The sequence below is a fragment of the Emydura macquarii genome, unplaced genomic scaffold, assembly GCF_026122565.2.
Source record: "Emydura macquarii macquarii isolate MOO-44397 ecotype Brisbane River unplaced genomic scaffold, CSIRO-AGI_Emac_v2 contig_1386, whole genome shotgun sequence".
Classification (NCBI taxonomy): Eukaryota; Metazoa; Chordata; order Testudines; family Chelidae; genus Emydura; species Emydura macquarii.
In genome coordinates this window covers 289,476-304,324 of record NW_027131523.1, presented here as the reverse complement: position 1 = coordinate 304,324, position 14,849 = coordinate 289,476, and the positions used below count along the sequence as shown (strand labels likewise).

The 14,849-nt window shown below is 66.2% G+C and overlaps 2 protein-coding genes across 9 annotated transcripts; one reads left to right on the top strand and one right to left on the bottom strand.

Moving 5' to 3' along the window:
- Window positions 1-245: 245 nt before the first annotated feature.
- TMEM150B (transmembrane protein 150B) lies at window positions 246-4,358 on the bottom strand. The gene is made up of 7 exons (XM_067552080.1): window positions 4,119-4,358; window positions 3,078-3,154; window positions 2,767-2,826; window positions 2,270-2,337; window positions 2,006-2,133; window positions 1,561-1,738; window positions 246-1,440 (listed from the first exon to the last, which is right to left on the bottom strand). Exons 1-7 carry the CDS (start codon window positions 4,341-4,343, stop codon window positions 1,241-1,243), a joined length of 936 nt encoding a protein of 311 aa, XP_067408181.1. The 5' UTR covers window positions 4,344-4,358; the 3' UTR covers window positions 246-1,240.
- Window positions 4,359-5,940: 1,582 nt separating this feature from the next.
- On the top strand, window positions 5,941-14,075 carry KMT5C (lysine methyltransferase 5C). Of its 8 annotated transcripts, none has more exons than XM_067552071.1 (10): window positions 6,102-6,212; window positions 7,048-7,095; window positions 8,356-8,492; window positions 8,628-8,793; window positions 9,120-9,229; window positions 9,338-9,501; window positions 10,097-10,116; window positions 10,548-10,684; window positions 10,819-11,003; window positions 11,161-14,075. In XM_067552071.1, the coding sequence occupies exons 1-10, from the start codon at window positions 6,207-6,209 to the stop codon at window positions 11,985-11,987; spliced, it is 1,800 nt and encodes a 599-aa protein (XP_067408172.1). In that variant the 5' UTR covers window positions 6,102-6,206; the 3' UTR covers window positions 11,988-14,075. The 8 variants fall into 8 exon arrangements, with proteins under 8 accessions (XP_067408167.1, XP_067408172.1, XP_067408171.1 ...); XM_067552070.1 differs by having other exon boundaries at window positions 10,819-11,021; XM_067552066.1 differs by lacking the exon at window positions 6,102-6,212 and adding an exon at window positions 5,941-5,989 and having other exon boundaries at window positions 7,048-7,123; window positions 9,120-9,501; window positions 10,819-11,021.
- The last annotated feature ends 774 nt before the right edge of the window (window positions 14,076-14,849 follow it).

The following is a 14,849-nucleotide window of genomic DNA, read 5'->3' as shown; positions in this document are numbered from 1 at the left end:
CGTTTGCCCTACAGATGCTCGGCCCCAGCTCCCCCCCCCTTTACACCAGGCTCCCCCCAGGGCCAGGTGCCCACTTGAAAGCGAAGTCACCCCAGCTGCGGCACTTGGGGGTATGAAAAATTTGGCCTCGCCCACACCTGTCTGGCCTGGGGGGGGTTTAGCGACGCCGCGGGAAAACCCGCCCAGGGGGCATCCACGCTGCCCCGCCCCGGGCGCCGGCCGGGTGTAGACAGGCCCTGGCTGGCAGGACTGGGAGCGGATTGATTGACTGAGGGGGAAGCTGTTTAGCGTCAGGCGGGCGGGCGGTGCCGCGGTTTCTGCACCCGCTTCTCGGTCCAGGGGCGCCAAGCCGGGGCTCAGATCCGGGGCTGGCCCCGGTGCGGGTCCAGCTGGAGTCAGCTGGCGCCGGGTCAAACAGCCCTGAAGCCCCAGCAGTTCTGGGTCAGCCCCCGCCAGGGGAGCTGGGGTGGGGGGGACCCCGGGATTTCTCTGCACCACCCTTTGCGGGGCCACCTCGGCCGCCCGGGGGCCAGGTGTGGCTGGAGCCGACGCCGGGCGATGAACAGGGCAGTAACAGGCCCAGAAAGGCTGGTGGGGCAGCGTCCACCCGCCCCATAGCTGGGGGACGGGGTGGGGTGGGGGAGCCTCGGCCCCAGCCCAGATTCCTGAGCGAGCGCCGGGCCCCGCTTCTGAGCCACCCCCGGCCCCCAGGAAGGGTGGCGTATGGGGTGCAGTCTCTGCTCCCACCTCTGCCCCACACATCTAGGTGCTGGGGGCGGGGGGAGCGGAGGCAGGCCCCTCCCCCAGCCAGATGTGACAGAGGCACCAGATACTAGAAAACCATTTATTACAAACCGTCCCGTGGGGTGAGGCCAGGGTGGGAGCAGTCCAATGGGGGGAGGGTACGGGGGGGGCCTGGCCCCCAGCCCAGCTGGTTCAGGCCACTTCTCACCCAGGAAGGTTGCGGGTGGGGGGGAAGAGTCAGGGATTTGGGGGGGGCTTTGCTCCAGCTGCTCGGGGGAGGGCATTTTCCCCTCCCCCCACCATGTCTCCGCCCCAGGAACCAGCCGGGTCGCCAGCGCTGCTGTGAGCTTCCCCGCAGCAGTGTCCCCTCTGCCGGCAGGAGAGAGCTGGGGGGAGGAGCCTCCAGCCCCAGGGGGACACAGGGTCCCTGCCCCTGAAGAGTGGGGGGCCTCTGGCCCCGATTCCTGGCCCTTGCCCACGGGGGAGGGGGGGGCTGCTAGAGCGCCAGGGTCTGGGTGGAGGCTGCCCCCAGTTCCAGGGCAGGGGAGGGGGCCCGGCCCTGCAGCCGGACGCAGCAGGACTCGATGTGCCGGAAATCCTCGGCGAAGAGGCCGAAGAGGAGGAAGAGGCTCTGGGTCAGGGCCCACTCGCAGATGGCGGCTTCGGACTTCAGACCCAGCCCGTGGAGGGCGCACACGGAGCCGGAGTCAAGGGGCAACAGCTGGCGGTGCCCCTCACTCCCGACCCACAGCCCCCCTTCCCCACAGCCCTGCCGGTGCCCCCCCCCCGGCTCCCCTCCATCCACGCCAAGGATACTGGCCACGAGCAGGGCCGTGCCGGTCGCACAGAGACAGAACCGGGCCGGGCCGAGCCAGCCCCCGCCATGGCGCGGCTTCACCTGCTGGGTCAGGGCAGCCTGGACCCAGAAATAGACGATGCCCACCACGAAGGCCAGAAACACCCCGAATAAGTGAGTCTCCAGCTGGTTATTTTGCTGCCAGGGCGAGAAGGGGGTGAGTGGGAGAGCGCCCCCCCGCCGGGCCCCCCCGATACCCCCCGCCGGGCCCCCCCATCCTCCCCTACCGGGCTCCTGGATCGGCCCCCGAATCCCCTCCCCACGGTGCTCTCTGCTGGGCCCCCTGATCCCCCCATGGCCCCCAGATCTCCCCCCCATGGTGCCCTCTGCTGAACCCCCGGATCCTCCCCACAGTGCCCCCTGCCGGGCCCAGCCCCCGCAGCCCAGCGCCCCCCAGCTCCGTACCTGGAAGTTGGCCACGACGGAGGCGCCCAGGGCGCAGAGCAGCCCCAGGACCAGGCCGGCCGTGTTCAGGGCGCAAGGGCACCCCCAATCCCGGACCTGCTGGAACCGCAGGTAGCTGATCCAGACGACTGGGAGGGGAGACAGCCCAGGTCAGAGGGGCTGGGGGGAGGGGCAACGGTGCCCCCAGAGGGGAAAGGTCCCATGCCTCCCCCCCCCCCGAGCCGGCCGGCGCCCCCAGAGGTGCCGTTTCGCAGCATCGCTTACCCAGGAAGGACCCCACGTTCATCACTTGACCGAAGATGCAGCTCTGGGGAGGGTCGGAGCCACAAGTGCTGGCGAAAGAGAAGAGAGACCCAGACATACATGGCTGGGCCCACGCCACTCCCAGCCCTGGGGGGTGGAAATCAGACCCCCCGCCCTGCCCTCCTTGCAAACAGGAGTGACTCCGGACTGACCCCAGAGGAGCTCAGATCAGAACCCGGCTCTGCCCCCCATTGCAAACAGGAGTGACTCTGGATTGACCCCAGAGGAGCGGAGACCAGAACCCGGCTCTGCCCCTGTTGCAAACAGGAGTGACTCTGGATTGACTCCAGGGGAGCTGAGATCAGAACCCGGCTCTGCCCCCATTGCAAACAGGAGTGACTCCGGACTGACCCCAGGGGAGCTGAGACCAGAACCCTGCTCTGCCCACCCCCTGTTGCAGTCAGGGCTGACTCTGGATTGACCCCAGGGGAGCCAAGATCAGAATCTGACCCACCTACCTGATATAGGGGAACACGACTGTGACATTCACAGACCCGTTGGCCACGGCCATGGCGTATCTGTGGGGAAAAGGGGGAGGAGGGTGACAGAGATGGCCCCAGGGGGAAGAGAAGCAGGAGCTCCGAGTCACCCCCATCAACCCCACACCTCAGCACCCTCCCTCTGACCCACCCCTTAGAAGGGAAAGGCCCCGGGGCCCATTCCCGCCCCCCTGAGTGACACAGTCCCCAGCCGTGGGGCCAGCTGGCAGGCAGGGAGTCCCAGGCAGAGTGGGTGACTCAGCTTCCCCCCCCCCCCCCCCATTACTTACACCAGCCAGAATCCGACAGTGCCCCAGAGAACCAGCAGGATGGGGAGAAGGGCCCAGACCCACATGGCGGAGAAGACCTAGATGGGGAGGGGTGAGACACTGGGTCTGGGGGGAGATTCCCCCACTCCTTCCCTCTCCAGAAGGCTGGGTTTCTCCCCCCACACACACACCAAGAAGAGGCAGTTGTAGCCTGGGGGAGCCCTTAAAAAACATCCCCCGCCCCAGCCCCCTCCCACTATTTAAAAGCCTGTAATGTCCATTCCTGCCCCACCCACCTTATGCAGGAGCAGGAAATAGATTCCCCACCCCCCCCCAGGGGTCAGAGTGGGAGAAGGCTAGGACCCAGGACACCTGGGTTCTTCTATCCCGGCTCTGGGAGCGGACTGGGAGTGGGGTCTAAGGGTTAGAGCAGCAGGGGACTGGGAGGCAGGGCTCCTTTCCTGTTTCTACCACTTCTGACCACAGCTCCCCAGTGGCAGTGCCTCAGTTTCCCTCATGGAGATAGGGCTGATGCACACCTACCCCTCCGTGTCGCCTCTGTCTCCCCCCCTCCAACCGCCCGGCCCTGCCCTGCATCTCTGGCTGGGGGCACAGGGGCCCTGCCCCCTGGCACGGCCCCACCCTGGGACAGAGGGCAGCTCCCAGCGCTGGCTGGGGCCAAAGTGCAGTGAGGAGGGCTGTACCTGGGAGGGACTATCCAGGAGGGGGGAGGACCTCACCCTGATACAACATAGTGGATTCTGTGCCCCATAGCCGCCCCCACCAACACATTGACATGTGGGGGGAGGGGGGCAGGGGAATGTGGAGTGCTCTTAAAAAGACAGACTCAGGACTCCTGGGTTCTCTCCCCAGCTCTGGGAGGCAAGTGGGGTCTACAGGAGGGGGGCTGAGAGCCAGGACTTCTTGGCCAGGATCCCCGTAAGCCACCTTCTCCCCTTCCCTCCCCCCAACCTGGAGTCAAATCAGAGCCGGGAAAAGCCCCGCAGACCCCCCCCCCACTCCTCACACCATGTGCCCCCTCCAGCCCTATCCGGGCCTCACCAGCGGTTTGGGGCGGTCCAGTCTCGGGGTCACTCGGCAGCACGCTGCATCCCCGCTGAGCCTGGGTTGGTTCCCTAGGGTGGCTGGGCCGGGAACCGGGAGTCCTCCAGCAGCTTCCTGCAGTCGCTGCCAATTTCCTGCTGCGGTCCCAAGGCCTGGCCGTGCCCCGAGGGGTAACATGCACTGCCTGGTCCAAGGGCGCCTGGGAATCAGGAATGGGTTCATCCGGGGACAGCCGGTGCTGAGATGCGACTGACTCTGGGGTGGGGCATGCAGGGGCCAGTTATCCAGGGACCCCTCGCCCCGTCTTAATGGCTCTGTCGCCATTGGGGTGCAGTGGCGTTGGGGCGGCTTCCTCCCATGTGCCTGATTCGGTTCCCCCTGAAACCCCCTCGTTGTGATTTAATCGGTGGTGACTGTTTATGTTTATCGTAGGGCCTACCAAAACTCAAGGCCTGAGAAACATGTCTTAGTTTGACTCCCTCACCCACCGGTTAAATGGGCCAACCCAGAATCCCACAGCCCCCCTCCCCCACCCCGTGGGAACGTAGGCGGGTGGGAGCTGGGCAAGGCGGGGTGACGATGTTATCAACCCATCAAGTGCAACAAGCAACAACAGCTTCAAAGCAGTCTGCACCTGCCGCCACCCCCAAGAGTCACCTGAGGCCATGACTAGTACTGGCCCTCGTTCTAGCTGCCAGCAATTCACAGAGCTGATTTTGAACTCGTAGTTCCAGCTGGAGTGAACCCCCCCCCCAAAAAAAAAACAGGGGGAGGCAAGGCTGGGGAGGGAAGGAGAAACGCGGGGGGATTCCAAAAACTGCTTTTGTGGCCACCCCCTGAGTTCCTGTAGGCCCTACAATAAACATTTGCTAAATGGGGCAGGCAGATGGACAGGAGGCCAAGGGACTTTATGCGCCAGCCCAGCCCCCCTCAGGCCTTGCATTTTTGTAGGCCCTACAGTAAACACCGGAATATTTCTCGCTCTTTCACTACTTTTTTTTTTTTTTTTTTTTAAAGACCCGGGGCTCAAACGCCTCCATCCCATAAAGTTTTGTTGAGAGGCGACACCCCCTCCCCTCCAGAGCAACCCACGTGGGCTGGCGAACAATACATGATTGGCAGCTGTCTGAGCCAATAATAAGAGGCAGCGGGCCAATCAGGGCGGAATAGAGGGGTGGGCTTGCGTCCGGCTGTGACAAAGCATGGTGATTGCCAGATGGGCTATCCAATAGAAAGAGGCAAAGCACGACCCTGGTCCAATCAGAGAGAAAAGTGGAGGTTTTGGGCGGGGAACAGGATGATCGACAGTGGCTTTGACCAATGGCGGAGGTCGCGAGACGGTCAGTTCACGGTGAGCGGGTGGGAGTGAGGTTAGATTGACAGCTGTGCGGACCAATAGGACACGGAGCAGGGTGGCGGCAGGGCCAATGGGCCCCCAGAGGGCGCAGTGGACAGGACAGTGGCAACGCAGCAGCCCAATAGGAGGCGGCGGAGGGGCGGGTTTTTCAGGAGCCCAATGGGGAGCGAAGAGGCCGGACGGACGTTGACAGACACCTGGTTGCACCGATGGGAAGAGCCGACAGCTCGGCGGTGGCCCAATGAGGGGTGAGAGGGAGGGGCGAGATGTGACAAACACTCCGAACGTCCAATAGGAGTTGGAGGGTGGAGGGCCGGGGCCCCAGGGGCCGCGAGGGGCGGGGGGGGAGAAGTGACAGACACCCAGATAGCCCAATAGAAAGCGGCGGGGCTAGGGCAGGGCCCAATGGGCCGCGAGGGGGCGGGGCTACGGCCGCGAGGGCCCCGCGGGTGGGGGAGGGGCGGGGGAGAGAGACAGCGAGACACAGAGGCGGCGGCAGCGGCTGGAGCAGGTGAGGCGCGAACCGCCCCGGCGCGAGGCGTTGGCGGAGGGGCGGGGCGGGGCGGGGCGGGGCCTGCCGGTCCCTCTTCTTGGGCATCACCAGCGCCGCTGATGGGGCCGTTCCCGCCGGGCCGGGGGCGTTGGTCGGTGCTCGGGGGGCGGCTGCCCGCCTGCCTGTCGTCACCTCGCCGCCCCCGGGGTCCTGCCCTGTGGGGGAGGGAGAAGACATGGGTGTATTACATGTATTACGGTAACGCGTTGGGGGGGGGCTTCCCTCCCAACCCGGGATTGGGGCGGCCCCGTTTGTTCCATGGATTACGGTAACGCGGAGCGCCCCCTCCCTTCCAGACCGGGATTGGGGCGGCCCCTGTTTGTTACGGGGATTACGGTAACGCGGGGCACCCCCTCCCTTCCAGACCGGGATTGGGGGTCCCCTGTTTGTTACATGGATTACGGTAGTGCGGGGCGTCCCCGCCTTCCCAGGCCGGGATTGGGGAGGACGGTTTGCTACATGGATTACGGTAACGCGGGGCATCCCCCTTGCTCTCAGGCTGGGATTGGGGCCCCTGTTTGTGACACGTATTTCGGGATAGGGATCCCTGTTGTTCCAGGCCCCACCCCCCCAACCTTGACACCCTGTTTATTACATGTATTACGGTAACACTGCATGGGAGGCTCCCCAGGCCTGTATATGGCCACCCCACCCCCCCATTGTGCCAGGTGCTCCCCCCCCCCTCCCCCCCAAGGCAGGGCCCCGCCGTGCTGGGCGCTGCACAGACACACGGCAGCCCCTGCCCCGAACCGCTGAGACTCTGATCCCTGACTTTGGCAACACTGGCACAGCTACTCCGGAGTCACTCCTAGTGTGGATGCTAATCCGGATTAAGTGTTGACTCCACTTCAGATTCGCCTCCTGCCTTCTTCCCCGGCATACCCAGCACCTCTTTAAAGCGAACCTCCCCAGATCCTAGCAGGCAAATACGCTGCTTCCTCCAACTTGCCCATCTTGGGGAGGGGGGGTGATCCCCGCCTGGCACTTTAATCTTTTTTTTTTTTTTTTTTCCCCAGTGTCCCCACAAACGGGCGAATTTCTCAGGGGAAGCGAGGCAGAAAACGGTGACTTTGGGGGCCTAACGTCCTGCCGGTAAAGCTGGGTTGAGGATCCATTTCGCTTCGGGATCAGCCGCCCTCTGGGTCTGTGCAGGGCCAGGGGCCCAGATCTCAGTCGGTGCCCGGGGGAGATGAACTGATGCCCTGAAGTTTGGTTCACACACATGGGGGACAGTGGGTGGGAACGGCTTTTGGTGGCCGTGTGGGAGTGGGCGCCCCCTAGAGGGGAAAGGTCCCGTGTCCCATTCCCTGCCCCCTCTGAGCCAGCCCAGCCCCCCGCTCTGGGGCCCCATGCCCCTAAATTCTCCTCCCCTGCTGGGGTGAGCAGTTGCTCTCTGCCGCAGTCGGGCTGCTGCTTTTTCTCTGCAGGGCAGCTCTGTCTGGTGTGGGCAGGGGATGTGTGTGGACAGCCGGGGTAGGGGCAGGGGAAGCCCCCCAAATGGGAAACCCCACCCCTCCCATGCTCCCTGGTCTACAGAAACCGAGGCACAGAGTGGCAGCAACGTGGGGGACTCAGAGTTGGGGAGAAAACCCAAGAGTCCTGGCTCCCAGCTCCCCTGCTCTAACCCGCTAGACCCTCCCCCCCACGAGCTGGGCAGCGAACCCAGGAGTCCTGGCAGTGATGGCTCCTGACGCCCGCAGCGCAGCCCCCAACGGCAGCCGGGCAAGTCGAGTCGATTTAGGGCTGCAGGTCTTGGCCCATTCAGGGGCTGGCCAGCGAGGGGTGCGCTCACTGCCCCCTGGGCAGGGGAAACTGATGCACCCGTTGCGGGGGCGGGGATTGCATGGCTCTAAAAAGCCCAGAGGAAATGTGGATCTAACAGACAGGGTGGGGGGAGGGGGCTGCCAGGCAGGACTCCTGGGTTCTCTCCCCGGCTCTGGGAGGTTAGGGGGGTCTCAGGGGCTTGAGGCCCAGAGGGGAGGTTCCCTTGCGTGCTGTTGTTTTTGTCGCTTTCCTTGTCTCTGGGCTGCGGGTGGGGGGGGGACCCAGCAGGGAGCGCTCTCCCTCGGCAGGCAGGGCTGGCCCTGATGCCCCAGGGCACCGCTAGGGGGCGCTGTGCTGCAGGGAGCAGAGTAGGCGAGGGGTCCCCGTATACCAGCGCCCCACCCCAGAGGAGCCGCATCTCCGCCCCGAGTGCCCCCACACGCTGCTGGAATTCAGTGGGGCCGAGAAACTTGGGACACCCGGGAGCTGCAAGGCTCCCTAGATCTGGGAGGGGGAGCCCTGTCTGGCTTTCTGACCCCCTCCCGCCCCCCCATGCGCAGCGGCAGCAGCATGTGTTTGGCCGGACCATGGGCTCCACGCGGGTGACGGCGAAGGAGCTGTGTGAAAATGACGACCTGGCCACCAGCCTCGTGCTCGACTCCTACCTGGGCTTCAAGACCCACAAGATGAATGTCAGGTCCGGGCGGGGCAGGCGGGGGGGGGGGCTGCGGGTCGGGTGTGAGGGGCACCGGCGGAGCTGGGGGGGGGGCGGGGTTAGCGGGGGGCTGTGGGTCAGGACTCGTTAGCACCCCGCTTTTCTCCCTGCCCCCAGCCCGCTCCCCGCCATCCGGCGCCAGCACCACCTGCGGGAGGCGGTGGAGGCGTTTCGCCGGCGCCGGGACCTGGAGGCCGCCTACCGCGCCCTGCTGCTGGGCGAATGGGCCGGGCCCTACTTCAAGAGCCGCAGCCGCCAACAGGAGACCGCGCTCAAGACCCATGTGAGTTGGGGAGGGGGGGAGGCTGGGAGCCAGGACGCCTGGGTTCTCTCCCCGACTCTAGGAGGGGAGTGATGTCTAGTGGTTAGAGCACCGGGGGGGGGGGGGGGGCAATGGGCCTGGGAGCCAGGACGCCTAGGTTCTCTCCCCAGGAGTAGGGTCTAGTGGTTAGAGCACAGGGTGGGCAGGGGGCTGGACCCAGATCTCCTGGGTTCTCTCCTGGCTCTGGGAGGGGAGTGGGGTCTAGTGGTTAGAGCGCAGGGGGGCTGGGCGCCAGGACGCCTGGGTTCTCTCCCCGGCTCAGAGTCTCTTGCCCCGTCTCTCCCCAGATACTCCGCTACCTCCGCATCTTTCTCCCTGAGAGCGGCTTCACGATCCTGCCGTGCAGCCGCTACTCCCTGGAGACCAACGGCGCCCAGGTGGTGTCCACGAAGTCATGGTACGGGGGGGTCCTCCGCTCCCTGCGTGCCCAGCCCCCGGCGCCGGGCGAGGGGGCCGGGCGGACAGGCCGGGCGGCCCCCCTGACTCGTCCCCCACTGTCCGGCAGGAGGAAGAACGACAAGCTGGAGCTGCTGGTGGGCTGCATCGCGGAGCTGACGGAGCCGGACGAGAGCCTGCTGCGCACGGGGGAAAACGACTTCAGCATCATGTACTCCACGCGCAAACGCTGCGCCCAGCTCTGGCTGGGCCCCGCCGCCTTCATCAACCACGGTGCGGGGCCCTCGCTTCTGACCCGCAACCCCCCACTCGCCCAACCCTGCCCTCCCTGCTCTACCGGGCCCCCGCTCCCAACCCACAGCCCCCCACTCCTGACTCGCAGCCCCCCACTCGCCCAGCCCTGCCCTCCCCGCTCTGCCGGGCCCCACACTCCCGACCCGCAGCCCCCTGCTCTCTCTGGGATCTGCTCAGATGCTAGCCCCCTGCTAGGGTCTTGTGGGTGGGGGAGGACAGAGGTGGGGTCTGTCTCCCCGATCACCCCCCTTGGTCTGTGTGCCGTGGGGTGAGTCTGTTCTCCAGCCCTTCGCCGTTGGGCAGGGCCAAATGAGGGCTGGCGCCCCCTAGAGAGGAATGGCCCTGCCCCATTCCCCGCCTCTGAGCCTGCCCTGGAGCCAGAGGGGGCCCGGCACCCCCCAGAGGGGGCAGGCTGTGTAACCCCCTTTGTGCTGCAGCCGCTCTCCCTAGCACCAGTCCGTCGGTGGGTCCCGGGGAGTCGGGGCTGGAGCCTGCAGGGGCGTCGCTGGCGTCTGACCTTGTCCTGGCTTTTTTCTGTCCTGTGTCTCCTGCTTCCCACCCTGGAACCTGACAGACTGCAGGCCGAACTGCAAGGTAAAGCCGCGGGGGTCTGGGCGGGGAGTGGGGGCTAGTGTTTACAGCGGGGGGCCGGGAGCCAGGACTCCGGGGTTCTTTCCCCGGCTCTGGGCGGGGGTCTAGTGGTTAGAGTGGGAGGGGGAGCTGGGAACCAGGACTCCTGGGTTCTTTCCCTGGCTCTGGGCAGGGTGTGGGGTCTAGTGGTCGGGGGGAGGGGGGGCAGGAGCCAGGACTCCTGGGTTCTCTCTCGCCGAATGTGTAAGTTGGGGCTCGGAGTGAATTAGCCTTCGCAGCTTTGAGATCCCTGACGTGGGGGAAGGTGGACATTGCTGGGGGGCTGCCCCCCCCCCTGCCCTGGTGGCTTCTGGGATTGAGGGGTTGGAGCTGACGGGCGTTGTGGACGGAGACCCCCATGGCTGACACCCCTGTCCGTCTGTCTGTCCCTGCAGTTCGTCCCGACGGAGGGGAACACGGCCTGCGTCAAGGTGCTCAGGGACATCGAGCCGGAGGACGAGATCACCTGCTTCTATGGCATAGGCTTCTTCGGGGAGAACAACGAGCTGTGCGAATGCCGGACCTGTGAGAGGTGCGGGGGCTGGGAGCCAGGGCGCCTGGGTTCTCTCCTCGGGTCCGGGAGGGGAGTGGGGTCTAGCGGTTAGAGCAGGGGGGCTGGGAGCCAGGACGCCTGGGTTCTAGCCCGCATGGTCTCTGTTCCCCCAGGAAGGGGGAAGGTGCCTTCCGGCTGCGGAAGAAGGACCCCCTGCAAACTACCTCAAGCCAGGAGAAATACCAGCTGCGGGAGACGGACGGGCGGCTGCAGCGCTGGAAGGGCCGGGTCTCCAAACTGGTGCAGCAGGACACAAGGCGACGGCGCAGGGCCCGGCGCAGGAGGGAGCGTGGCCGCGGTAGGAGCCCCGGCCTGGGTGAGGGATCAGAGGGGAACGGCCCCGGCGTGCCCAGGGTGGTGCCAGGGGGCCCCGTCTAACCAGCCCCCGCGCCCCACCCCAGAGGGGCCGCATCTCCACGCCTTTGACTGACGTCCCTTTCTCCGTCTTCTTGCAGCTTCCCGGCTCCGCCGGCCGCCCGCCTCTCTCGCAGCGCTGAAGGACCTGCGGGTCACCCTGCACGACTGCGTGGCCTGCCGGGGCGCGGGGGGAGCCGGCTGCCGGCTGCGCAAGGAGCTCCTGGTCTCCCTGCCGCGGTGGGGCCCCGGCGCCGGGCAATCCGGCCGCACGCCGGCCGACGCCAACCTCCTCCGCCGCTCCCAGCGCTGCCGGCGCCACCCGCAGCCGGGCGACAGCTGCTGCACGGCCACCGGCCTGGGTGTCCCTCGGCGGACGCTGCCCGCCTCGCCCCACGGAGAACCGGAGCAGCAGGACACGGGGCGGGGATCCCCCCCGGCTGGGGACCCGCGCGGGGGCGGAGCCGGGCAGGGCCCAGTGGGGCCCGGGCCACACGCAGCGCCCCCTGGTGGGGTTCTGGAGCTGTGTGCTGGGGTCACCGGGCCCCCTAGTGGCGCGCTGAAGCTCTGCGCGAGGGAGGCCGGGCCCCTGGGCGGAGCCCTGGCGCTCCGCCCCGGGGATGCACAACTCCGCCCCCCAACCCCTCCGCCTCCCAGCCAGCTGCTCCCTCGGACCAGGAGTATGGCCAGGCAGCAGGTCAAGGCCCCGCCCCCCACTGAGCCCCGCCCCCTGAGCCCTGCCAGCGATGACCCCAAGCTCTCCCAGTACGCCCATGTCCGGCTGGAGACCCGGCCACGCCCGCTGGAGTGGGAGGAGCCAAAACGGACGGTGACCTTTCACCCCTTCACCCCCCCGAAACGCCTGCGGCTGGTGGTCAGCCACGGCTCCATTGACCTGGACGTGGCCTGCGGTGAGGAATCGGCCTGAGCCTCGGGGACGGAGCCGGAGTCCCTCCAGGGCTGGCCAGGCCGGTGCCCAGCGGGGGCCTCGGGCTCTTTAAAGCACACGCCTGGTCCCCGCCCAGCTGCAACCGGCCCGGCGGGGATTGCACTGCCCCCCTCCCCCGTTGGACAGGGCTTTTTTGGAAACCCTCCCCCGCCAGGGGGCAGGGGGGGGGCTGGTGGTTTGTTGGTAACTTCTGAAAGCGCCAGATTTGGGACCCGTTGGGGTGAAGGTTTTTGTCATGGTTATTTTAAGGCAAAGTCGCAGGCAGGAACCAATTTTCAGGGGGGGGGGCTGAGACCCAGAGCCCCGCTGTGGGGGGTCCAGCACCTGCCACGGCTGGGAACTGCGCGGCCCCCTGGCGGCCCGGCCCCACGGCCTGAAGAGGAGAACGTCACGGCGGCCGCTGTAAGTCTTGGATCCGTGCCATCGTCCGACCCGTGTATGGCGCGGTGGGAAGCCCCGGCTCCCGGCTGGCCGGGTCGGCTCGTTCCAGGCTGGTTCTACGGATCCGCCTTGGGATCAACTCTTCCCCTCCGGGCTGGGCCGCCTGGCCGAGTACAACACCCAGAGCTTGGCAAAGACTTATGGAGGGGGCTGGGCCGGGCCCGATACCCCAGTGACGGGCACCCCCAGCCGGCTGGCAGCCTGCACCCAGGAGGTGCCCGATAGCCAGCTATGAGACTCCTGCCCCGCTCTCCCCCGCAGTGTCCATAACCCTCTGTAGGCCAGCCCCATGGCTTTGGCGCGGGGGCACAGACTGGCATTTGGGTGCTGCCCTGGGCCAGGGTGCCTGGGTTCCCCCTGGGGCCGAGCAGAGCAGGGGCCGTGGCTCCTGAGTGGCCACTAGTGACCATTCCTACCCCCACTCCCCGTCTCTGGTGCTAGTTCTTGGTTTTTTCTCCCTCAAATCCCCAGCTGCTGGAGTCAGGGGGCTAGGGCAGAATTGCAGTGTTTGTTGAGAACCATTTCCCACAGGGGGCGGGGGGTGTGGACAGGCTTGAAGGGGGGGGCACGCAGGGATTATTTTCTCCTCTCTAACAAGCCCCGGTTCTCACGCCCCCAGCCCCCTTGATCCCCAGTGCTTGGTGTGCGTTCCCTGCCCCCCAACTGAGCCGGGGGGCTGAGGGGAGCGACCTCGCACTGGTTAAAGGGGGCGTCTGAATGCCCTCTCCCCGTTGCTGCATGATGTAGTTTAGTGTTTGCCACGTTCCCCTTCGTAGCGGGGCCCGGAGCTAGGTTGAAAGGATAGTGGGGGCAGTAGGAGATGGGGGGCAGGGGCTCTGTCCCTGGCTGTGCAGGGGAAGGGGGGGGGTCTAGTGATTCTATGGTGGGGGCGGGGAGGTTGGGAGCCAGGACTGCTGGGTTCTGTCCCCGGCTGTGGGAGGGAATGGGGTTTGAGGTTAAGTGGGAGGGGGGCTGGGAGGTAGGACTCCTGGGTCCTAATTCCATCTGCACCTTGGCCTGGGCTCAGTCACGTCACCTCTGTGCCTCAGTTTCCCCATCTGAAAAATGGGTTTCACACTTCTACCTCACCGGGGGAGGGAAGAGGCAGAGCCATTTCTGAAGCATCCAGGCAACCCCCACCCCCCCCACACACACACACCAGGGTGCAGTGCCCCCTTCCCTGACCCCCCCAGCATAGAGCCAAGATGCCCAGGCATTGCAGATGCCGGTCCTGTGGCATTCCAGCCCGCCTGGCCCAAAGCTCCCAGGCGGTTTGTATTTGAGATACACGGAAAGGTGCTCCTCTTCCCTCCCCCCCCCCCCGCCGATTCAGCCACCACTGCTCCCCCCAAGCCCGCGGGGCTCAGGGTTGGCCCTGCTAATGGTGGCCGGACGCCTGGGTTCTTCTGGTGCATGAGGTGGGAGGGACTAACGCTGTTGCTGACCTGTGTATCAGTCCCTGGGGTGGGAGAGAATTTCCTCCGTTTGGGGGGGACCCCTGTGCTGGAAGAGGGATGGGGGCTGGAAATGTGGGGGGACCCATCTGCTCCTGCCCCCTCGCTAGCCCCACAGCTCATATCAGGGAGAATTGGTGCTAGGGGCAAAACGGGGATGGAAGAGCCCCACTCTGCAGGGGAACATGCCCAGCTCTGGGGAGGGGTGTGTGTGTGTGGGGGAGGGGGATTCCCAGCCCCCCTCTGGGGGCGGGGCTCAGCTGGGCATGTTTGTGTTGGGGGGTTTTTGGGGAGGGGGCTGGGGGGATAAAAATCCCTTTAAATATAGGGGGAAAACGTTGGAATAAAGTCTTGTTAAGAACAAATTGTCTGTGTAAGTCTGTCCCTGGGAAGTGTGGGTGGGGGAGCCAGGACTCCTGGCTTCTATCCTGGTTCGGGGTGGGAAGTGGGGTCTAGTGGTTAGAGCAGAGGGGGCTGGGGGCCAGGACTCCTGGGTTCTATCCCGGCTCTGGGCATGGGCGGGGATCCTGCCCGTCGTCTCTGCGCTGTAGAGCTCCCAAGCTGCACTAGGGGGCGCTGTGCCCCGGCAGGGAGCCGGCCCCAGGTGGGGCTGGGCTGCCTGGAGGGTACCAGGTTTTGCCCACCTGCCCCTGGCTCCCCCCGCAGGCGGGACATGGGGGGGCAGCACCAGGGTCCCGGAGCCCAGCCGGCGGGCAGGTGGGCAGCGAGCGCCCGGGCAGCGGGAAACGGGACTGATCGTGCCCCCCTCCGCCAGCCAAAGTGGGGGAAGGAAAGAAGTGGGGGAGGACAGGATGGAGGGCTTTATCCTCCCCTCCCCCCCCCCAGCGAGGGGAGCTCCGTGCAGCTGGCAGGGGCCAAAGCAAGCCCAGGAGGAAGAGGGATGTCATGACATGCCTGGGCCTGGCCCGGGAGGGAACCCAGGAGT